The sequence below is a fragment of the Pelodiscus sinensis genome, chromosome 1 (genome assembly GCF_049634645.1).
Source record: "Pelodiscus sinensis isolate JC-2024 chromosome 1, ASM4963464v1, whole genome shotgun sequence".
Taxonomy (NCBI): domain Eukaryota; kingdom Metazoa; phylum Chordata; order Testudines; family Trionychidae; genus Pelodiscus; species Pelodiscus sinensis.
The window spans coordinates 32,197,162-32,221,614 of NC_134711.1; the positions used below are offsets into that span (position 1 = coordinate 32,197,162).

A 24,453-nucleotide genomic window follows, 5' to 3' on the forward strand; every position below is an offset into this window, starting at 1 on the left:
GTCATTTTGTCCAGATACTTATGCATGGTCCTTGCTCTTAATGAGATTTCCTTCCTCCTCTTTCACCTCGCACGACTTCCTGATTTCCCACTGTTCCTGTCCCCAGCGGAAAGACAAAAGATAATATAGAAACATAATGGTGGGGGTTATAACACCATTAGATTTAAGGTTGAGTCAAATGATTTTTGCTTTTCTTCCTAAAGCTCATATCTGTGTGTATTGAAAGTTTTCATTCTTTACTTTATATGCTACATGAATGTGTCAATTCCTTCTATGTGTACATAAATTATTATATATCTATATCATCGGAGCATTGAAGACTTTACAAATATGCATTTACCTTTTAGGCTAAAATAAAAAAAAGTATTGATCAAATTCACATTCTTTCTACAAGTAATCTGGGATGATGCAGTTGAGGGAAAACATTGCCATTACGGTCCCAAAAGTTATTTACGGTAATTATACAATGTTAGTCTCTATTTTCCTTAAGGCAGTATTTCATAGAATTTTAAATACATAAATGAAAAATAGTTGAAATAAATGAAGATTTACACAACTGTTTTTTCACCAACAGACTTTTTAAATATAAGCCATTTTATTCTGTGCTAGACAATGCAATGCTCATGAAGTGCTCAACACAATAAATAAGAGGGATGATCTTCTACAAGAAAGTAAATCTTGCTTGAAGGTATTATCAGTACTATACTATTGGTGCAAATCCAGCTTACGTACAACGATATAGAAATCACTGCAGTCTGTTTATGCCTTCAGATGCGAGACTATTTTCAGTGGTGAAAAGGCATCAGATTTAATAATTTTAACTGACTCTTAACTCTGCCCCCGAAACGGTAGATACATTACTATTTTCACAAAATACGCTGGCTGTCAGACAGTAAGCATACTTAACATGCTGCACAAAACGAAGTGTCTTTAGGACACATCTGTTGCTGAAGAACACACATGTGGCGCAGGTAAACGTAGCATCAGTAGCCCACCAGAGATTAATCTGATGGGCTGCCACTTTTTTACTGCCTACCCCTGTAGTACATCATAGTTATTTCATATGGGGGAGTGCAGATTTGGGTCATACCTATAGGCTAATGCTGACTCTTTAATGGTTTACTGCTTTTCAATTATTTGCAGTAGAAAGAAGCTGCTGATACCCTATTCCTACAGTGCAAGTATAAATGAGTGTGGTGAATAATAAGCTAGAATATGCTTAAGGAATCTCTTTATTGTTGCTACAGTGTACAAATTATACAGGAAGATGTGAGGGCTGGTGTCTGTATTTTAGTTCACTTCGGCGCACTGCAAGCTTAGTATTGTAGCTCGCCTACAGCAGGTTTTTCACATGAGAATAAGTCAATCATGCCACTCCTAAACAAAAGGAAATCATTTGCCTGCTGAACATACTTAGATAAGGTTCAAAAGGTCCATATTATGATCTTCATAAACAAAATGGATAAAATCAAACTGTCCATAATTTTGGTAATTACACATATTGAAATACTCAACCTGACTGCATAACATTAATACCCACTTTTAATTTGATAAGCTGACTCAGAAAAGAGCATGTCAGCTGTTAGAAAACAGCTTAGAACAGGGGCAGACTAGATTCTTCTGATGCGGCCCACGCTCACCCCTGCGGCAGGGAGTAGTGCCGCTAGCTGCTTGCTGTGATTCTCTGTGATAGAGGGAGAGGCTTCAGGCAGGACCAGTGCAGCACAATTTCTCAGCTCCCACTGGCTGGAGCTGCTAGCCAGGAGCTGCTTAGGTAAGCACATCCCAGCCAGAGCCTGTCTCTGTCACCCACCCCCTCCAACTCCCTCCCAGGCTCTGCACCCCTTCCTAAATTTTTCCCAGACCACAATCCTCTCCTGTACCTTTATCCCCTACCAGATCCTACACCCCAATCACCTGCCCCAGGTCATAACCCCCTCCGTCACCCAAACTCCCTCTCAGAACCCACGCTCTCTCCTACATCTCAGTTCCCTACCCTGAGCTCCCTTCTGCACCCAACCTCCGTCCAAACCCTGCACCCCCTCTTAGAAAAGTGCCTATCCCAGCCTCCTCCCCTCAAAAATTGTCTACTCCAGGCTTAGAAGGAACTACTAGATGATGTATCAAGTGATGTTTCATCAGTGTTCCTGCAAAATTATTTTCTCTTGGCTGGTATTGACATAAGACATTTCCTCACACAGTTTTCTTCAGTTTCCTGAAAATTTTTGTTCTTTGGTGATTTCCCCTCCCCCTTCTTAGAATAGCCATGAAAGTGCGGTCATTGTTCAGCTGTTTTGGTTGGGGTATCATTCATCTTGCAGTGCTAATGTGCATGTTTGGGCAGAGAATTACAGGCTAGTTGCCCTGCTTGAAAAGAACAATGAGCCATACGATCTTCACAGGGAAAAATTTCCACACGTGCATTAAAGCTTCATACCGCCTGGGGAATTCAGTTACATCAGCGGGAGTTTGTGTGTGTTGAGGGTAGAACACAGTGCATAGTGTGTGATGTTTCTTATTTCCCCAAATTACACCAATTATTGTCTTGATTCAGATACTTCTAAAAGCATTAGAGTTGGACTCATATCATAAACCCATGTCCAAAACATCTGAGTTTGTTAATTTGTATTGCAATTAGTATGTCTATAATGTGTTTGCCACTATTTTGATCTTTCTGTGGAAGACATACTAAAAATAGTTCCCCTTATACCGGTGCAAAGTATATTTTTGATTGGGTCAAAACACAAAGGTAAGAAAATGTAACTGCTTGTTCTGGAGGTGATAGATATTAATGCTTCCAAGCCTCTGTGGGTATGTCTAGGCAGCATTTTGGAGAGACTCTCCCAGCTTAGGTTGATTGACTCAGCCAGTGGGGCACTGGCTAGAGTTGTGAAATAGCTGCATAGACAGACAGTGCTTTGAAGTTACAGCTTGGATTGAAGCTGTGCCTCCAGCTGAAGCTCAGATTCTGAAGAAGGTAGGAGAATTAGCTTTACAGTCCAAGCTTCAAAGTGCTGGTGATACAGCTATTCTCTGAGCTCTAGTGGGGGCAGTGGTGTAAGAAAACAAAATTTCTTACTTATAGGAGGGCTGGTGGCGATATGGTAGCTGGAGGAGCTGCTAGCAGTTCTGTTCCTTTCACTGGTGTCTTCCCCAGCAGGGAGAGGAGCAGCACTCCCAGTCCCTGCCCTTCCACGGACCTGTACTATCTGTATGCGGGGCTGGGAGTGCTGCTCCTTTCCCTGCTGGGAGGAGTAGCGGGGAAAGGAGCACAGCTCCCAGGCTCCCTCTGCCCGGTGCACAGAGGTAGAGCTCTGTGGAAAGGCTGAGGACAGGGGCTGGGAGTTCTGCTCCTTTTCCTGCTTCCCCTCCCAGCAGGGAAAGGAGCAGAACTTCTAACCCCCACCCCTGTGCCTCCACACACCTGTTGCTTCTCTGTGTGCGGAGCTGGGGGGGTGGAGCTGGCAGTTCTTCTCCTTTCCTGGTTGGGAGGGGCAGCAGGGAAAGGATTGGCTGCCACAGCATTCCCAGCCACACCCCCAGCCTTCTACACAGAGATGCAGCAACCAGTGGAAGGGCTGGGACTGGCCAGCATAGCAGCTAAAACTAACATGCTGAAACAGTATACCAGCCCATTTGCACTACTGAGCATGAGCCCAGTTAGCCTGAGCCTGTCATTCTGGGTTGGGAGACTTGTTATAAAATATGTAGAAATACTATGATACTTTGGGGTTTAGCCTTGTACAGTAAGGGTGTGGGTCACCCCAGTTTGGGTGGCTTAGTGGTTCATGGCCTTGACAACAGCAAACATACAAGTTACACTGGAGAGCTCCCCCCCTTCCCATCTAGTTACTTTATGCAGATTGATCCTAACTCCTTCCCACTCCTGAATTTCTTCCAAATGATCTACCAACATGACAATCTGCTGAGGTTCCTAGAATTCTGAGTTACCGTGTTACCACTTTTAGCATCAGCCAGTGAGTTTTCCTAATTCTAAGCTGTGTGAAATATCCCTGACATACCTGTTTGTCTGCCTTGCCAGCAAACTCGTTGGGACTCTGCCAAACTTTCACTTGCAGATACAGGCAGTCCCCGGGTTACGTACAAGATAGGGACTGTAGGTTTGTTCTTAAGTTGAATTTGTATGTAAGTCGGAACTGGTACATATTGTAGGGGAAACTCTAGCCAAACATTTCTCCAGAGCTCAGTTTTAGTCTCCCACACCTCACTTCCCTCAGTCCTTTATTCTCAAGCTGAGGTGTCTGCTGAGAAAAGCCGCTCCGCGTCTCCCTGATCTGCGGGGAGGAGGGGGGCGCTAGCTTTGCATCTCCCTGGTCTGCTGGGGGGAAGCAGCTAGTGCGGGGTTGTAAGTAGGGATTCGATGTAAGTCAGATCCATGTAACCCGGGGACTGCCTGTACTGTAATAAACAGTGAACCTCAACTCCTTAGTTCCTACAGACAGCTCCCTGCAGTTTCCAGCCTTTCTTGGAACACTCTCAGAAGTTGCTAAGTTTGTTGCTCCTTTAAAGAGACAATATACTGCAGCTCATTAATTTAATTGTAATTTGTTTTATATCAACTATAGCACTGAACTACTTGAGAGTAAAAGTAAAAGCAGTTTATTAAAAAAATCAAAGGCGTTAGTGATACCGATTATAAGGAGGAAAGATAGGAAGGGTTACAAAGTATAAATGCCCTTTAAGTCCTTCCACTGTGGGCCTCAGTCAGCTGAATCAAATGCACCTTTGAAATTACATACAGCATGTGCAGCGGCCTCCTGAACTTACCATGTGTCTCCAACAAGCACAAGGTCAAAATAGTGTTTAATGTGGTCCTATTCCTTATAAAACCTGATCATTGGGGCAATGCTTCCAGTGCAGCAGAGGATCAAAATGCTCCAGCAGACCATGCACAAATATCTTCCTTGAAATGGACAACACGATGATCTGCCTGTAGCTCTTTCACTCTAATCCTCATTGCGCTTACACTACCATTGAAACCAAGGGGAGATTTTCCTGAATGAGACTATAAACCAAGTTCATCGTATGTAAAAAGACATCTAGTAAAGTCCAAAAAAGCAGTTGAAATAATATACTGTATGTCACCTTCCCCTTGAAGTCTCCTGCCAATTTTTCAGTTTCCCTTCTTTCTTTTATAATGTTTCCTGTCTCAGTCTTGCCTGTAGCAGGGTCCACTTAGTGAAGTGGCACCTCCTGCTGGTCATTAGGGGAATTAGCTCCATTCCTCAGCAGGATGCTCCCTTTGCTTCAGCCATCTTTGCTTTCTGCTCCACTGTCTCTCTTTGGGCCCATGTCACTTTTGGGTGCATGGTGTCCTCTTCAGGACACTGGCCTCCAGCAGTGCCCAGTCTCTTACCTCCTTCCAAGGGGATATCAGCAGTCCTGCATCTCATACCTGCCACCATGGCCATCTTCAGCCAAGGTCTAGCCCGGGGTGTTTGGGTGATGGCTTGGGGCAAGGGAATGGGGTGCAGAGTCAGAAAGGGGGTATGGGTGCATGAGGGAATTCTGGCCTGGGAGAAGGATGTAGGAACAGGTACAGGGTCTGGGAGGGAGTTGTGACCTGGGGGAAAGGGGTACAGAGAATTTGGATAGTGGCCTGGGGTGGGTAGTTGTGGGGGGAGGGAAGAGAGTGGGTGTGGCTGAGGCAGGCTCTGACTGGGAGGCATTTACCTAGGTAGCTTCTAGTCGGCAGTCCTGCAGGAACCTGAAAGCTGCAGTCACAAGCTGTTCGCTCGTGGCTGTGCTCCAGGAAGGGTGAAGGAGTGCGGGGGGGAGGGGGGAATGGGACGAAGGAGGTTTCATTGGCTGCCCCAGCTGCCAGCAAAATATCTCAGCTGCTATTGGTCGGAAACTGGCCAATGGGAGCTGAGAGATTTTGCTGAGGTGCAGGGCAGTGCGCAAAGCCTACCTCCTTGCTCCCAGAATAGAGCAGTTACATTTAAAGCGGCTGCCACTGCGCTGTGCTTAATGGTTCCTGCGAGGATCCATGGGCTGGATCCAGTGGCTTGGCAGGCAGGATTCGGCCCGCTGACAGCCTCTTGCTCGCCCCTGGTCTAGCCCTTCACCTCAGGGGCAAACTGCAGTCTCTAAAGGCTATTCTTCGTGGTGGCTAGATGCAGTGCAAGGGGGAAGGTGCCCTTCTTCTCTCCCCTCTGCTACTACCATTCCCTGGGCCATTTCCACATGACCCTTCCACTTTCTTGATACTTTTATCAGCCTGAGAGAGAAACTTTTTTCCAGTTTCCCTGAGCCTGCCCAGCATTCCTCTCTCGAGGTACTCCTACTCCCTTCCTGGCCCGAGCAAGAATGACCGCCGCTCAACCCTGAAGTCTTTTATAGGGCCCAGCTGACTGGTCCCCGGCTGATTGGCCAGGGTTGTAAAGGCCTTCTCTGGTTTGTCTGTAACCCCTGCTGGAGTGGGTTACAATACCATTACATTGCCATATAAAAGATCCGCACACACAAAAACCTGGGTAGTGAGTGACTGAGGGAAACAATGGCACTGATTGAACAAAAGGCACTGTCAAATATCAAAAATAAACACTGAGCAAATACTTTATTCTAGATTTTCAGTGTATCTGTCATCTAATCTCTTTCAGCTTCATAATCGACTTGTAACAATGGGTAAAAATGGTTCAGGATGAAGTGTGATTTTTTTTTCGAATAATTGTCCCATTATTTGTTAAAAGGCCATCTGATAGAATTCTACAGTATGGTGATCTGTAGCAGAAGGCCAGAAATGAAAGCTAATATGATTTCTTTCATGTAGAATCTTTTTACAGCTTTTGCAATTTTCAGTGGCAGTTTTGATTTAGTGGGGGAAATCACACTGCCAATAAATGGTTCTGATAGACCGCTGTAGAAAAGCTGTGTTAGGCAGAGAAAGAACAATCTTAAAAAAAAATCTGTAGGATTGCAGCCACAAGGGGAGGCATCTGAAAAACATCTTGTTGATGAGTCTTTAATATATATTGCAAGCAAAGAAAGTGTGATGTAGAGAAAGAGTTGCTATTTTCAAGCAGGGATTTACAGTGCTAACATCTACTGACTATATCATTTTGTCTGTGTCTGCTGGTTTGTATGGGTGCTGGATGGCCTGCCTCAGCATGCAACATGGCAGTCATGCCCCAGGATATTGATCAGCAGTAAAAGTGTGAACATAAATCTGATGTTTTCTCTAAAGGGGGTCGTAACACTCAATTTTGATCTCAGTAGAAATGTGTACTGTACCATGCTCTCTCATCAAAAGATTGTGGCAATAGTAAATGTCAGGAGCCTTTTTCTTGTGTGCGAAATACAATTTTTACTGTTTGCAAGAGTACCAAAAGTGAATAGACAACTTAAAAATGCACATACTATCGGTGCTAAATAAATGCAAATAAGGAATAGAAATCTGCCAGCGTATTGCTTGTTTTCAGGCTTTTAAGAAGAGTGCTATTGGGATTATGACCCCGCAAAGAATGTGAGAAGCTTCTTCTTAGAAAAGATTGTTTAATATAAAGATTGTTGGTAACATTTTCATAAAGTGCTTCTCTGACTTGAAATCAGTGGGAGTTCTAGGTGCATCTTTAGGTTCCTAAATACCTAGAAAAACCTGGCCCTAAATGCTTAGGTCTCTTTTGAAAATGGGACTTTGTTCCCTTATCTCTCAGGAGCTTCTGAGACTTTTACCTGAAGAGGTGTTGTGAATGTGTGAGTATGGACATATGCTAAGCCCTATTGGGCAGTCCACTACCGTGTGTGGGGCTCCCACTGCCAGCAAGCCCCACGGCCACATGTCAGTGTCCCATTGTCCTGCCAGCCTGTAGGGCTCCCATGCGCTAGCTCTCCACTGGGACTCTCTGGTCCGGCAACATCCATGGTCTGGCGTTGCTGGACCATAGAATCCGGGTTCAGAGAGTTTCAACCTGTAATTAAAGGCATACCTGGAAAAGTAGGAAAGAATTCCATAGAAAAATTAGAGTTTGGAACTGTGGCCTACTCTTGCACCTGTCACTTACTCAAGTACTCATTACTCATGTGAGAAGTAGTAGTTTTACTCAGGCGAAGAAGTGCTTTTTTAATAAACATTTTTAGCATTGAGTCCTATTAGTTTTGTTCTGATTACAGAGCCCTTGTGCAAGAGATCGCTACATGGGTAGTTCCATTTGGCCACATAAGGAAGTTCTTACCCATTTTTACATAAAGAGTCATCATATAAGTTTTTATGGACTTTAATGGGAACTGTCTGAAAGATGAGAGAAAAACAGAATGAGTCCCTCACATTTTACCTATGGGGATATCATGTGCTCTTGAAAGCCAGGAATGTCATGAGGCAAGTCTACATTACAGTGCTACATCAACACAACTGCACCAATGCGCTGCCGCAATATTTCTGGTAAAGTCATGCTATTTCCACGGGAGAATACTCTTCCGTCAGCATAATTACTTCCCCCTGGCAGGAAACAGAGACAGTGTAAAATCTGTGTCACTCTGAAGAGGGGGCTTTTCCACACCTCTGAGTGACATAAGTTATATCAATGTAGGTTGTAGTATAGACCTACCCTCTTATTTCAGGGCTATATCTGGTCCTTCTTATAGATCGAAGTCCTGTTTACCTCAGCTGTGATGGAGACAGTATAACAGGTGTAGTGGAGGAATTTATTCCAAAGTATATCCAGGTGTACAGAGTTCAGTTCTGCTCTGCCTTTGCTAAAAGGCCCTATTGAGAGGGGTGATTTTGGAATTGAGCCATTGAAAATCTTCTCTCTGTCAAAGTTTGATTTTTGTCCTCCTTCTGAGTAGTCATTTGTGACCTTTTTATTGTAGTTACTATATAAGAAAAATAATACTTTCCCCCCAAATATATGTTAGGCTATTAAAAAAAATCTTTTAAAAAAGTTCATTGCTTGACATTTGAAAGTAATAAAAACATTTTCATTAATATTAGATTTTGTAAAACCTTTTGTTTTACACAACCTAAATAACCACCTGTTGGAAAAGATTAGTCATATTTCTGGTATTACCTTAGAAAATATTCTATTTCTTTGAACTCTTTAAATCTATTGTCTGAAACAATTTACCACAGTCTTGATGGATCCTCCACCACTAACAATTTCTAAATCAAGTTTGGATGTTTTTCTAAAATATATGTTCTAGGTAATATCTGGGGGAAGTGTTATGGAGTCTTCTGCCCAACATATCAGGTACTGAAATCTAGTACCTGATAAGTACTAGATAAATCTAGATTGTGTGTCCCAGTGATCATAAATGTACAAAGTATATTCTGTTCAGATGTGCCCCTAGTGAAGTTTAATAAAAAATGTGTTGTAAGCAGAAAGCAGGCCATCAGAAATAATAATGTTTGCATGTGCACATATGATAATTGCAAGAACAGATACCCTGCTTTACTTGTGTTTGAATGTTACCTGCACAATTTAGGATGCCACCCCTACACTTCCTCATGAGGTGTCAGAGAATACTATGGGCTCCCACCTCTACCTGTCATCATGGGTACACAGGCCGTTAGGAACCCAACTATACTTCTCCATGGACCCATGGTTCCACCTTTTTGTGGATTCGGGGCTAACACCCTTCCCCAGTGGACTCAAGGCTGCACAGGTCTGTGAGGTCTTTTCCCAGAGAATTCCCACAGAGTGAATATCCTTAAATATGTACAAGTATTTGTTAACAAGTAGAAGATTTATCTGGTGAAGAAAAACAAATAAGTTTTGTTTTTCTTCATTTAAAACATTGCTCTGGAGTAGGGCTGGGGATGAGGGTTTCAGTATGCAGGCTGCTGCAGGGAGAAAGAACTACCTCAACGTTCTCTCACCACAGCAGCTTGGGGCCAGCTGAGAAGCAGGCATAGCTGGGGAAGGGGTGCATGTTCCTCAGCTGAGGGACAGACAGACAAATTCTCTGAAATATGTAGTAGGTAGCTGCCCCTTTCTCTACCCCTGTCTCCTATTGGCTCAGTGGGGTTATGGCGGTCCCTGTCCCCATCTCTGTCCCCTTACTGCCCCCCTGTGGTCATTCTGCAATATAACTCCCTCCTGCCAGAGCCCTAGTTCCATTTTATGAAAAGCAATTGAATTCCACAAATATCTCATTATCCTGGCTCAACCAAACCCATACCTTACTTTAAGTTAGGGTAAGAGGAAGCTGCATACCAACTTTTGTGGTCCTAGCTCTTATCATTTAGAAGTTATTAAACAAACAAATGGACAGACAGACACACATTTCTAAAGTATATAGAAAGATTAGCAACCAATCAAGAGAATACATAGACCTGTTTTTTGTTCCAGCTACACCAGACTAACACGGCTACATTTCTATCACTGTGCCAAGTATGTTCTGCTCACCATTCCCAGTAAGACAGATGTCTCCTGATGGCCAGGAAGGGGCATATCAGCTAGGCTCCAGCTTCTACACAATCTATTCATGCGGGAGTTTAAAATTCTGACAGCTTTGATCTTGAGCTGTATGAGCTTGTGTTCTGACCCTCATTATGTAGTTAAAATGAGGCTCCTCTCTTATCTATGCTTTAACCAATTATTTTACTTAAAACATGGCTTTAAAAAAAACACTACTTATCTTTATGCTTTGTTAGTGGGAACCTGCAGAAACTCCAGGTCAGCTTGTCCATTCTCTCCCACTCTCATGTCTTTGTGGACACATATCTGTCCCAATAAGTAAAGCTGTAGTTTCAGCTGGTACTTTTCTATCTGTCTTCCTGTATCAAGGCCACAATTTCCTGACTGCCTAAGTTTTGTTACCGACTTATGGTTACTGAGTCCACAAGATGACTGTGGGTTCAGCTAAGTCCATACCCAAGGCTGTGGATCACGTCAAGTCCAGGCCTTTTGCTACAGGAAGAACATAAAGAGAGGCTGTGCAGTGGTGGATATTGGTCTGACATATCCAGCACATGCTGTGCCATTTTAAAAGTGTGTAAGAACTCATGGAGAAAGGGCTTGATATAGACTTATCTTTGTACAAGGCCAGGTCTACTAATGTTGCTAATCAGGAGCTTCAACTGCCCTCCTCCTCATGGTTGTGGCTGTCCCTGCTTTAGGATCTTGGGAGAAGGGGTAACTTAAGACATGATTTGGTCCTGTGTTTGAAATTCTGTTTATGTTGGACATACTAAAACAAATTAAACCCTGGTGTAATAACATTGACTTTTTAGGAGAGGCATGAGTTTGGCCCACTTTGTCTTGTATACATAAATAAAAGAATAATGTTTTAAAATAGTGAAATATTTTCCTGTTTCTGTAGGGTTTAGACCAGGGCTACTCAACTTTGGAAGCCCCAGGGGTCACAATGATACTCGCAGCACATGCCAAGGGCCGCAAATTAAGCGTGGTTGCATATACATGCAAATATACATGCAAATAGCTTATTTCACATTGACGGGCATGAAGACAAAGATTAAGGCAAGACTATACAACATGCAGGCCCCATTTAAATCAGTTTTGTTGATATTAATAAAATGCAATATTTACCCGATTTCCACCCATATGACAGCCCTTTTAATGAGCAATGACAGTCCAGGAATTTAACTACTAAAACACATATAAACAGAAGACCAGTATATTGACTTCTATTTTGTTTTGGCTCCCACCCGCGGGCCACATGTTGAGCCCCGCATAAACCCAAGCTGCACCATGGGCTGCAAACAGATGGGTCTGTGGGCTGCATACAGCCCGTAGGCCGTGTTGAGTAGCCCTGGTTTAGACAGAATCTCTGCTTTGTGTTCTGCTAGTACACACCAAACAAAGAGAACTCATTTTAACCAAACTCAGTTCCAGTTCTGCACTGACATAAAGAGCAGCATGCAAAAGAGTAAATAGAAAAGTGACAATAATGTCAGCATCATTAGAAATGAAAGCCAACAAAAAATACATGTTTGCCAAATGGAAAATGAAATGTATTTTAAAACATCTAAGAGGTTATTGCGGGCAATGGAGAGTAGAAAAAAATTAAAACTATTAAAATGCAATTCACAGTGTAATTTAAATGTAGAGTATTGCAATCTACAAATACCAAATTGAGCAATTTAACTGAAGAAGCACATAAGTATTACATTATTGCAACTTTTTTTTTTGGTAGTTTACTACGGCTAATACAGCCTACTGCTGCTACCAATTATACTGGTGTTAATCTGGAGTAACTGTAGTCAGTAAAGTTAGAATGATGTAAAATACTGGTAAAAGACAGCAGAATCAGACCCATAATGGGGACATCATTCTCATATAATATATGTTTTGATTTGCATTTTATTTTTTCTTTAAAATTCAATTTCTTTGAATTCATCCTCACTGTAAAAGGTTGATAATGGCTTATGCTCGAGTCATCATCATGCATGTCTTTCCAATGTTTTCTGTATGTTTATAATGACAAAAGTAGATGAATTAAAAAAAAATACATTTTCTGTATGCATTTTAATAACATGCCTTAAGTGCACTCTTTGTCAGCTGGAATCCTGGATTTGCTTTGTGCAACACAGTAAACAGATCTGTCTACAGGAATTCCCATTACCATTTTTAAAACATTTGTTCATTATGAGCCTGAGTAGAAAAAAAGAAAGTGTTACTCCACCCCCTTGCCCCTTAGGCAAGAACTATCTTTGAACTGTTCTTATTCAAAGAACACGTTTGTACTATTGGCGCTGTTCCCAGAGCATTGCATACTTGGTGATGTGTCAGGCTCTGCCCCTTGGTGAAGAGGGGGACTGAATCACAGTATTTAATTCTTAATGATTGTTCTGCATGGTCAAGAGGACACAGAGGCAGCCAATGCTCTTTATTTATTACTTACTGTTATAGCTATTGGCAGCTGGCCTTTTTAATTTAGTCATCAATACTCAATGCCTTTAAGCTATTACTTTAAATCCAGTACAAAATTAAGTACTAGCAAATGAGCATCTGCTAAATAGAAACAGTAAAAGGTAGATGTAGTATGAAAAGGCCCAGCAGAATGGACTTGTACTTAAGGATTGTAGGAAGAATGCTCTTTTTCCAGGTTTGCTACTTTATTGGGAAGGCATTTCGCAGAGCCTCTGCTAAAGTTTGTATAGTCCCACGGAAGTTTGAGATAGATGACTGCTTTCAGATAATCCTTTCTCCCTATCAATCCAAGATCATTCTCTAAAGTAGATATTGTAGTGCTTTATCCAGTCTGAATTTTAGAATGACATGCAATGAGGTTTCCACCGCTCCTCTTGAAGCTGTTTCAGGCCTGATGCATCTCACTGTTTCTCCTGACTATTTTGTCTTATTTTCACTCAGTGGCTGCTAATTATACCACAGTGAACTAACTAAATCTTCTCCCTTCTTGGTGGTGTTCAAAATCAGTAGATTGTTATCACTCCTTCCCCCCCTCCTCGCCAAACTTTATCTATTTAACTTTTTCAGTCATAGAGCACGTCAGTCATTCCAGACCACTGATCAGTTTTGCTCTGTGATGAACTCTTTCCAGTTTGTCAATATCTTTTTGGCAGTGTGGTACCCACAACAGAATGCAGTGTCATCAGAGCTGTAATGACCGGGACCGTTAGCTCCCTGCTGCATGATGTAATTTCTAGCAGACTCCAAACAACTTTCTTTAAAAGGTCACTATGTTGGCAGGAAGATAATTTTGCATTTTAGAGTTGAACTCACTAGGGACAAGACTGTGCCCAGCCCCTTCATAGATAAGCAAAGGAGGAGGAGAGCACCCGTCGGGGGAAGAGTGCAGTGGCAGTCATTGCACACTCAGGGTATGTCTACACTACCCCCCTAGTTCGAACTAGGGGGGTAATGTAGTCATACGGAGTTGCAAATGAAGCCCGGGATTTGAATTTCCCGGGCTTCATTTGCATAGAGCCAGCCGGCGCCATTTTTAAATGCTGGCTAGGTCGGACCCCATGCCACGCGGCTACACGCGGCATGGACTAGCTAATCCGAACTAGCTAGTCCGTGCTGCATGTAGCTGCGCGGCACAGGGTCCGACCTAGCCAGCATTTAAAAATGGCGCCGGCCGGCTTTATGCAAATGAAGCCCGGGAAATTCAAATCCCGGGCTTCATTTGCAACTCCGTATGACTACATTACCCCCCTAGTTCGAACTAGGGGGGTAGTGTAGACATACCCTCAGTGCTATTATCCACCCTATCTTCTCCAATGGAGGCAGGAAGGGAGTAGGCGCATAGCCCCAAATCCTCCTACTCCTTTGCAGCAGCTGCCTTTTCAATCTAGGGGGAGCATATTCAGTATGCTGTCCAGTGGAGGCACAACACTTGCAATCCACCTTTGTTGTTCACAGATCCTGATGCGTCTGGGCCCCTCACCAAAGTTCTCCAAATGAAGCTGGAGTTACAAGTACCAGGCCAGAGCTATATTTTATACTATTACAACTTCTACTATTACCAACATCTAGCTCTGGCATAGTGCTTTTCATCCGTAGATCTCAAAGTTACAGATAAGTACCATTATCATAATTTTACAGATGAGAATATGTATTCCAATACAGGTTGAGCCTCCCAAGTCCGGGGCTCTCTGGTCCGGCAATATTTGTGGTCCAGCAGGGCCATAGATGTTGTTGTACCAAAGAGCCCTGCAGGTGGGAGTGGGAGCCATCTGAGAGAATTCAGGGTTGGGGACCCCCAGCTGGGCCACAGTGGCTGGACCAAGTTGCGGTCGGGGAGCGCCTGCCTTGGCATTAGCAAGGCCAGGTGGCTGGGAAATCCCAGCTGCAGCAAGGCTTCCAGTGGCAGGTGACATCCATTCCCACCCCTGCAGCAGGGCCGGCGGCAGCCAGGTGGCCCTAGCTGGAAGTCCCAGGATACCCCTGATGGCAGCAGGGCTGGATTGGGCAGCCCCAACTGTGGAACCCCTGGCTAAAGCGGAGCTGGCAGAAGCAGGTGGCCCCAGCTGGGGAACCTGTAATATACCAGTTCGGTCTGGGCACCACTGAGAGGGTCAAATCAGGGTGAATTGCTCAGAACCAGGGCTACTTACAACCTAAGACTGGGGTCCTCCCTATTAGGCACCGAAACAGTCACACAGAGCACTTCAGCTACAACTCTGGCCAGCAATGGGATCAAAATGTGTTACAGCCAGGTTAAAAAAAACATGCTTGATGCTGACTATTGACTACAGGTTGCACCTCTGAAAACCAGTACTCTCTGGACCGGAGAGCTCTGAAGCCTGATGACAGGAGGGCCAGCAGCCCAGCCGGGCCTGGGGACAGTGGAGCCAGAAGAGCCCCACAGCAGTGCTGGGACCAGGGACTGGAGACCCCCCGCAGCCCACAGCAGTGCGGAGCTGGGTGCTGGGAAACCCCAGGCACCTGTGGCAGCACAGGGCTGGCAACTGGCCAGAGTAGAAGCCTGGGTGCCCATAGCAGTGCAGGGTCGGGGATTAGAGAGGCCTGGTCACCTTTGGCCTCAGCCCACAGCAGCATGGATCCAGAGAACCCCAGCAATCAGCAGCAGTGCAGGGTTGGGGGCTGGAGAAGCCTGGCCACCCGCAGCATCGCAGGGCTGGGGAAATCTGGCTGCATACGGCAGCGCAAGGCAGGGCCGGAGACCCTAGGCCACCAAAGGCAGCCCGGGGCCAGTGGCAGCAGAGCAGGGGGGAAGGTAGAGGGAGCCAGAGGCAGGGAGTCGGCTGACTCGGTACCACCCATGGCAGGGAACACTTTCCCTGGTCTGGCAAATTCTGTCATTCAGGACCTGTCAGATCCAACCTATATTAAGGCCAGTTTAGTCCCTGGCTTAACTTTTAAGTAAGTAGGTGGAGTTCATAAAAACAGGTAACGTGGTATTTCCTCATGTGTTAGAATATCCTGTGGACGCAGACTGAAGCAAGCTTCTTCAAATAGATGAGGCTATGACTACCCTGCATTCCTCTTTCGAGAGAGGAATGCAAATGCAGCCGAGCGAAATTGCAAATCAAGTGCAGATTTGAATTTACCGTGCTTCATTTGCATATCAAGTGCAGATTTGAATTTACCGTGCTTCATTTGCATAATCATGTCCAGATTTGAATTTTGCAATTATGCAAGCGTGGATCTGAATTTCCCGTGCTTCATTTGCATAATCGCCTCCGGCCGCTATTTCGAAATACCCTATTTCGAAATAAAAAACGCTGTGTAGACGTGGTTATTTCAAGAACAAACCCTTCTTTTGAAATAACTGCTACTCCTTATAAAATGAGGTTTAATGGTTATTTCAGAAGAAGGGTTTGCTCTTGAAATAACCACATCTACACAGCGTTTTTTATTTCGAAATAGTGTCCGGACACGATTATGCAAATGAAGCGCGGGAAATTCAAATCCATGCTTCATTTTCAATTTCACTCACCTGCATTTGCATTCCTCTCTTGAAAGAGGAATTCAGTGTAAACATACCCTGAGTATGCAACTCATGTATTCTTTTCTACAACACACGTTAAATGTGACCATCTCTGCCTGACATATAGTAGATTCACTAGGTTTTCTGTTTCTATTCTTTTTAAAGATTATATCATGGAAGTGAAGTGAGCTCAAATACAACAGCTGTGCATGTGTAATAGTGTTATCTTCTGGAATCTGGAATACAATTGCTATCACTTTTTGTCCTCTCTTTACTTTTGTCCTCTCTTTACTCATGTCCCAGTCTTGTCTTCAGATTGAATCAGTTTCCCTATTAGATGAGAGACGCACTTTCTGCAGCACTTCAAATAACATTATTGCAAATCCTTTCTCTTATCCAGCATATTTATTTTGAATTGGTCCTATTTTATGTGCAAATATGGTATTACAAATTCTTTCACATGACTGTAATGAAGCCATTTCTTTCCTGATATCCCTTCTTGCTGTGGTGAGTTCAGATCTCTCAGTTTGGAGCCCTTAAGAAAATTATAGCAGCTTCATTCAAAATATATTATGATCAGTAAAAGCAGTATAGACTACAATAGAAGAGATTTAGCATTTCTAATAAAAATCAAAACTCCAAAGATTTAATAAAATGTATGCTTTTTAAAAGTTCCAAAACATACCTTCACATGCATATGGAGCTTTTTGACATCAGATTGAAGAACAGATACCTGCATCAGTTTACATATGGTTAACTTTTGGAAAGTTGTCTCCAAAACACAGAGATTAGAATTTTTTTTAATAAAAACTGAGTTTTACAGAAGCTGGTAGCTCTCATTTGGGTGGAATCGTCCAGACCATTAAAAGGTTGCACGATTCCGTCGGTACTATTTCTCTTTTAAAATTATTTCTCTTGCCAGGAATCAGAAGAAGTGCATGAGAATGTGGTGGGGACTGCTGTCGAATCCAGTTGGAGATCTTGATTTCTGTTTATTCTCTCCCTATCAGTGTTCCCATTTTCTTTTAGATGCAGCATTTCTGGAAGCACTTATGCCATGCATTTTCTTCTTATTGCCCTTGGGCATCTTCACATTGCAGATATTCTTTGTGCCCACCTTACGTTGCTGATCATGACCCCGAGTCAGGAAAGTGTTTGGTTAAATTAATCCCTAGTTAACACAGCACTTGAACACATTCTTGGTTTTAAGTTGCTTAAACATCTATAACACATATCCTTCAATGTCACTTAAGAATGCAGTTTAGATCCATTTAAGTGCTGTCTTGAATAGGAGTGCTTCCCTGAATCAGGTCCAACACATGGAAGTCTTCAATTTTACATTCAGGGATGATACTTTATGGTGGTGAGAGATGGAGGGTTTTGAAGTAATTTAATCTTGCTGGAAGCATACCCTTTTTCCATTCCACTCACCCTTTGCCCTGTCTTCTTCACGTCTCTTCTTACAGAACTAAATTCTTTTTATAAATGTCACTAACATTGGATGTGACCTCCAGGAAAACTTCTGTCAGGGAGTATCATTTGCTATTACTTCCCATCAGCAGGGGACTAGTGAACTGGGTTTATGCATGTCACACAATGACCCTTTATCCATCTTCCTCAGGAAGCCTGCGGTACTTCCTTTTGTTCTTAATGTATTTCTCAAATAGTTTGCTATCTTTCCGTTGCTTATCTGACTCGGAATTTTTCATGGATGGTTTATTTAACAGCTCTTCCTTGGCTGTTAAACTTTCCAGAAACTGCAACACCATTAACTGAGGCTATATACCAGGTTTTATTTATTTAGCAGTTTTATGCTATTTTTGTTGCTTTTATATCAAGACGAAAATGTGCAAATAGGCTACACTGTGTCACATGTATTCGTATATCCCATTAGTAGTTTTTTTAATCATTCATGTCTATGTACATTTACCTGGCCTTTGATAAGTGGGGAAAAAAGGCAGTGATGCTAAAGGAAAGTTGACTGTAACTGGATGTTTATAGGTAAGTGAAACTGAAGGCATTTCTTAGCAAAATTAAACAATTTCAGACTTCTTTAAAGGGTCCATTAAATGGAAAGAATGTTGCTCAGTATGAAACGTAGTGAGGTTGTGAGCTGTCAGTTTGAATCTTTAGCTCCTTGATTGCCCTGAATGAAAGAATGCAGTGTACATACTATTGCAACCAGTGGTGCGTTGGGATTCTCAGGGCTACCATAGAGAAGACTTGTAAATAACAGCTCCAAATGCTGACATTTACAAGAAACAAAACTCAGTAGGCACTCTGTAGCCAGGCACATAGTTCAGCGTGGTCTGACCACAACATTTAGGGTCAGCTTTCTTCCCAGTTAAAGAAAGGGGCAGCTATTCATTTTACCCCCATGAACTCTGCTAAATATAGTCTGACAAAAAGCGTGATCAGGTTACTAACAAACCATCATACCATTTCCACTAATCCACTCTCTTTCTCCCATTGACAGGTTCACTTGTTACAATTTCTAATGCAAAATTGCCTAGATTTTAATATTAGCAGTCTTTTAATGTAATTAAGTGCACCTTGACTTTGCAAATTAGACTGTAAAGATACATAGTTTCAGCAAAAATAACCCTCTTTAAAGTTTACCCTGAGTACCTACCAGATCGCAAGTACAGGCAGTCCCCGACTTACGCGGATCCGACTTATGTCGGATCCGCACTTACGAACGGGGCTTTCTCGCCCCGGAGGTCAGGGCGAGCAAGCCCCGTTCGTAAGCTGCTCCGGTGCCCCTGGTCTGCTGGAGACCGTCTCCAGCAGACCAGGGGCACCGGGCGGGTTCCCGCGCTTCTGAGGCTTTGCCAGAGCAAAGCCTCAGAAGCGCGGGGAACTGCCGCTGCTGCCGCTTCAGTCTGGGTGCCTGTGGTCTGCTGGGGCTCTGCTCCCGGTGTCCCTGGTCTGCTGGGGGGGAGGGGGCGCAGCTAGTGTGCTCCCCCCCCCAGCAGACCAGGCTTTTGTTTTGGACTCTGGGGCAGAGCAGCTGGGGCGCTGCCGATTGGTCCTGCAGCGCCGCTCTGGGCACTACTGGACCAACCCGGCAGCACCCCAGCTGCTCTGCCCCAGGTCCTGATTCAGCCGCTGCTGGTCAGTTTCAGCAGCAGCTGAATCAGGACGCCTGGGGCAAGCAGATGGGGTGCTGCTGGGTTGGTCCAGTAGCATCGAGCGGCGCTACTGGAGCAACCCAGCAGCACCCCAGCTGCTCTGCCCCAGGCGTCCCAAGTCAGCTTCTGCTGAAACTGACCAGCGCTGACTACAGGAAGCCCCAGGCGGAGTTGCCTGGGGTTCTTAAGTTGATTCTGTATGTAAGTCAGAACTGGCGGTCAGTTTCAGCAGTGTCTGAATCTGGACGCCAGTTCCGACTTACATAGAGATTCAACTTAAGAACAAACCTACAGTCCCTATCTTGTACGTAACCCGGGGACTGCCTGTAGATGCTATTTTACAAAATTAAGTGGAATAAATGAGACTTTTTGTCTGATAAATAATAAATGAGACTGATTCAGATAGATTTTAAGAATTTAAAAATTAATTTTAAATTAGCTTAAATTTGCAAGAAAAGAAAGTGAATATAAGTGTTATATTGGCTCACATGCAAGACTTTTCTGTTTGGTTTGCTTGAAGTGTTTTCCCTGTTGCACTTATAAAGCTATGATAAAATGCACAGAGTAAATACATAATTCCATTTTTCTGCCATAAAATCCCAGTTGAAGGAAAATGTTTATGCGAGTACTTCTAAAATTTTTAGAAGTCCTCAATTATTAAGAGCTTCTCTAGTAATTAAAATGTGCAATACATAGTCTGCTATAAATATATGAAAAAATATTCAAATTATTTGAATTCATCTCTATATTCATAAGAAACACGTTTCTCCAAATATCCTCAGTATTATTAGGTGTGAACACCTATGCCTATGTAATTTGGTCTGAGCTTCCTATGCAGTTAATAGTTATGAGGCATAATGTTGATATATTGTAAGTATATATGAAGTGCCAAACTAAACAGAAATTATAATTCAATCAGAGACGTCAATGACAGCAGTTATGAATATTCATTTCATATTCACTCTGTACAACGAAGTATTAGTATATGATTGAATAGTGTTGCAATGAATTGAGAGATAACTAACAGTCAAGTGGTAATTAATGCAGTCTTTCCTGAATAGTACAGCCTTTGTCAAGTGGCATGTGGGCAAGATCAGTGACTGGAAAGTTAACATTCAAAGACAACTAGTCATACAGTGTTTGGCAGCAGGCTGCCACTATAAAGGTCTGCAGGAATACACTTGTTAAAAAGGGAGAAACAAATCAAAACTTTATACAACTGCGTTTTTTTAACCATGTCCAGTAATAATTCCAGAAAAGCTGAGTTCACAGGTTCAGACTACATTACAGCCACAATGATGTCCTACATGTAATTCAAGCAAGCCAAGGTCTGCTGTAACACCAAAATCGTACTTAGGGACTCCAAAGTAGCCTCCTATTGCTTACCATCCCAAGGTGTTGACCTATTAATCTATTCCTAGAGGGTGAAAAGAGGAGGGCATGCTAAAGGCATGTCTACACTCACAAAATATTTAAAAAAAACTAAATTTGAAATAATAGCTCCCAAAATAACAAAATTAAAATAGCATGTTCCCACTCGAAACTAGTCTGAGGCAGGCTCTGTTAATGTGGACGCGCATTAGAGCCCCAGGAAGTACTGGGGAGTAATTACTTCAAATTACTCTGGGGCACAGTAATTTTGAAATAGCAGCAGTGGTGCGTCCACTATTTCAAAATAACTGTTTAGAAATAATTAAAAAATAATGAATAGTCTAGCAGCACCTTAAAGACCAACAAAACATGTTGATGGTATTATGAGCTTTCGTGGGCACAACTCACTTCTTCAGATGAATGGAGTTATTGAAGGACCAGTTCCAAAATAAAAAGGGAATGAGGGGGGGAAGGAAAAAAGGGGGAAAAGTCAATTAGAGTGTTCATGCTACATGAAGCTGATAGAGAAGGTGCAAATTGTTCTTAAGTACCCATTGTTTGGTTTTTAAAGTCATTAGGATGTGGGAGGTAGTGTGCTAGCCAGGTAATGTCTTTATTCATACATTTGTGATGGGTCCCTTTGTATTTGGCTTATGGAATTGGCCTGAAACAACAAGGTGACTTTGAGATCCATTAATGAATGCCCTGGCAGGTTAAAATGTTCTACAACAGGTTTTTGTGTGTTGACTTTTCGGATATCTGATTTGAAATAAGCATTATTCTCCAAGGAAAGCAAGAGAACAGATTTTAAAATAACCAGCCCGTTATTTAAAAATAATGGGCTTGGCAGTGTGGATACTCCTCTTATTATTTTGAAATAAGAAGGGTTATTTTGAAATAACTCCCTAGGGTAGACCTGGGCAGCTAGAATTGCCAGAGTTACCTAAGGATCTCCCTGTGCCCTGTGTTCTCCCTGGGGAACTCCCCAGAACAGACTAGATCTCTTCAGCTGTGATAGGACACAGATACAACCTTCTGTTCAAGGAATTGACACTAAGGCAGTACTTTCCCAAAACAAAATGTTTTATTTATTTAGTGTAGCCTACCTTTCCTAATACAATTGGTCTAACCCTAAATTAAAACACAAGTCTCTTAGCAGAGATATGCAAGTTAAAGTGATTATTTTCTACATATAATCAGTCATGTTCAGGGCACTTACAATCATCTTAATAAACTCTACACTTTCATATATTAAGATAAACATACACACCACAGACACTCATCTTTATTATCCTAGACCAGGCATGTCCAAAGTCCGGCCCGCGGGCCAATTGCGGCCCGTGTTCCGGTTTAATATGGCCCCCCAGGTAATTTGGCAATATCTATCTTTTATGGCCCCCAACGAATCCATATGTATTGAGATGAATACATTGTAAAATCTCAGTTAATGTCAGTTGGTCTAAATCAGTTATAAATATATTTGGACACAACATGTATACTTGGTGTTATGTTCCTGTTCATATTTTTTGAACTTAAAAGTTGACAGACAACCTTTATTACCAATAATATGTAATGTACTTTACAATGTTCCTGACATATATTTCAGCTTCCTGGATTTTTTTTTTTATCTGGCCTTCAGATATGAAAGGCAGAGTGATTTAACACCTGTTTAGATTTGTCATCCATGTGACGAAATGAAAAGTATGCCGTTTGCAATAAACTTTGCATAAAATAGTTAATTTGCATTTAATTTTAATGGTTCAAAGAATGTCAGGCAAAATGGTCGGCCCTCACGCATGTTCACTTCATCAAATCTGGCCCTCGTTGAAAAAAGTTTGGACACCCCTGTCCTAGACACACACATTGATTAACTCTATTTCTGTTCTACATACAATACAATAGCTAATATGCTTACTCTAGCAGATGCTGCTGTCAGCCTCTTGTTCCTTTTTGCTGTTTCTTCTGATTTCTTCACTTTTCTAGGTATCTTCCGGTCTTCTTCTAGTTGTTCTTTTTCTCCTGTTCCTGACTTGCTTGATTTTTGCCTGCTCGCCTGCTCTCTGACTTTTACTTCACTTTTCAGTCCTGTTCTGATTCACTTGTTTAGCATACCTATTTTCCAGTCACCTTCGGACCTTCTCTAATAGGTTCGTCTTTGTAGACCAGTTATATGTGCTACGTCTGTCAGACAAAACTGTTACACAACGGGCTCGTCTACATTGGCCCCTTTTCCGGAAGGGGCATGTTAATTTCAGAGATCGCAATAGGGAAATCCGCGGGGGATTTAAATATCCCCCGCGGCATTTAAATAAAAATGTCCGCCGCTTTTTTCCGGCTTTTAGAAAAGCCGGAAAAGAGCGTCTACACTGGCCCCGATCCTCCGGAAAAAGCGCCCTTTTCCGGAGGATCTTATTCCTTCGAAGTAGGAATAAGATCCTCCGGAAAAGGGCTTTTTTCCGGAGGATCGGGGCCAGTGTAGACACTCTTTTCCGGCTTTTCTAAAAGCCGGAAAAAAGCGGCGGACATTTTTATTTAAATTCTGCGGGGGATATTTAAATCCCCCGCGGATTTCCCTATTGCGATCTCTGAAATTAACATGCCCCTTCCGGAAAAGGGGCCAGTGTAGACGTAGCCAACAAGTCTTAGTATTATGAACCCTCGCCTTGTTTTGGACAGAGCATGCCTGACTGACCCCTCTTCTCAGTTTTGAAGTGACCTTTATCTAGAGGTGAAAGTTAGCCTGTACACCCTGGTGCTTCTCTTCAGTCAGAGCCAGCTGGGGCACTCTGATACAGGAGGAGGTTGGGCACACTCCCAGCCAGGAATCCAGGGCTCTCCTGAAGGCTGCTGTGCTAAGCAGCAAGCATAGAATCATAGAACCATACAGCTGGAAGAGACCTCAGAAGGTCATCAAGTCCTGCCCCCTGCTCTAGGCAGGACCAATCCCAACTAAATCAACCGCTGTCAAGCTGAGACTTAAAAATCTCTCGGGATGGAGACTCCACTACTTCTCTAGGTAAACCATTCCAGTGCTTCACCACTCTCCTAGTGAAATAGTTTTTCCTAATATCCAACCTGGACCTCTCCCACCACAACTTGAGACCATTGCTCCTTGTTCTGCCATCTGTCACTACTGAGAACAGCCTTTCTCCATCCTCTTTGGAACCTCCCTTCAGGAAGCTGAAGGCTGCTATCAAATCCCCCCTCACTCTTTGCTTCTGCAGACTAAACAGACCCAACTCCTTCAGCCTCTCCTCATAGGTCATATGCTCCAGCCCCCTAATCATTTTTGTTGCCCTCCGGTGGACCCTCTCCAATGCATCCATATCCTTTTTGTAGTGGGGGCCCAGAACTGGACACAATACTCCAGATGTGGCCTCACCAGAGCCTAATAAAGGGGAATAATGACATCTCTGGATCTGCTGGCAATACCCCTCTTAATGCAACCTAATATGCCATTAGCCTTCTTGGCTACAAGAGCACACTGTTGACTCATATCCAGCTTCTCACCCACTGTCACTCCCAAGTCCTTTTCTGCAGAACTACTAAGCAGTAGATGGTTGGTCCCCAGCCTGTAACAATGCAGGCAAAGGGGCTGGCTGGGGTACAG

At 43.1% G+C, this 24,453-nt stretch overlaps 1 protein-coding gene across 4 annotated transcripts in view; it reads left to right on the top strand.

Moving 5' to 3' along the window:
• The window catches only part of TAFA5 (TAFA chemokine like family member 5), a 665,983-nt gene that overhangs the window by 594,678 nt on the left and 46,852 nt on the right, over positions 1-24,453 (top strand). The window contains exon 4 of one of the 4 annotated variants that reach the window (XM_075927800.1): positions 14,310-14,449. The exons of the other annotated variants lie outside the window; for them this stretch is intronic. Within the exon in view, the coding sequence (XP_075783915.1) occupies positions 14,310-14,351 (42 nt within the window). The 3' untranslated portion in view covers positions 14,352-14,449. Of the gene's footprint in view, positions 1-14,309; positions 14,450-24,453 lie in introns of those variants that run through there. 4 annotated transcript variants of the gene reach the window in all.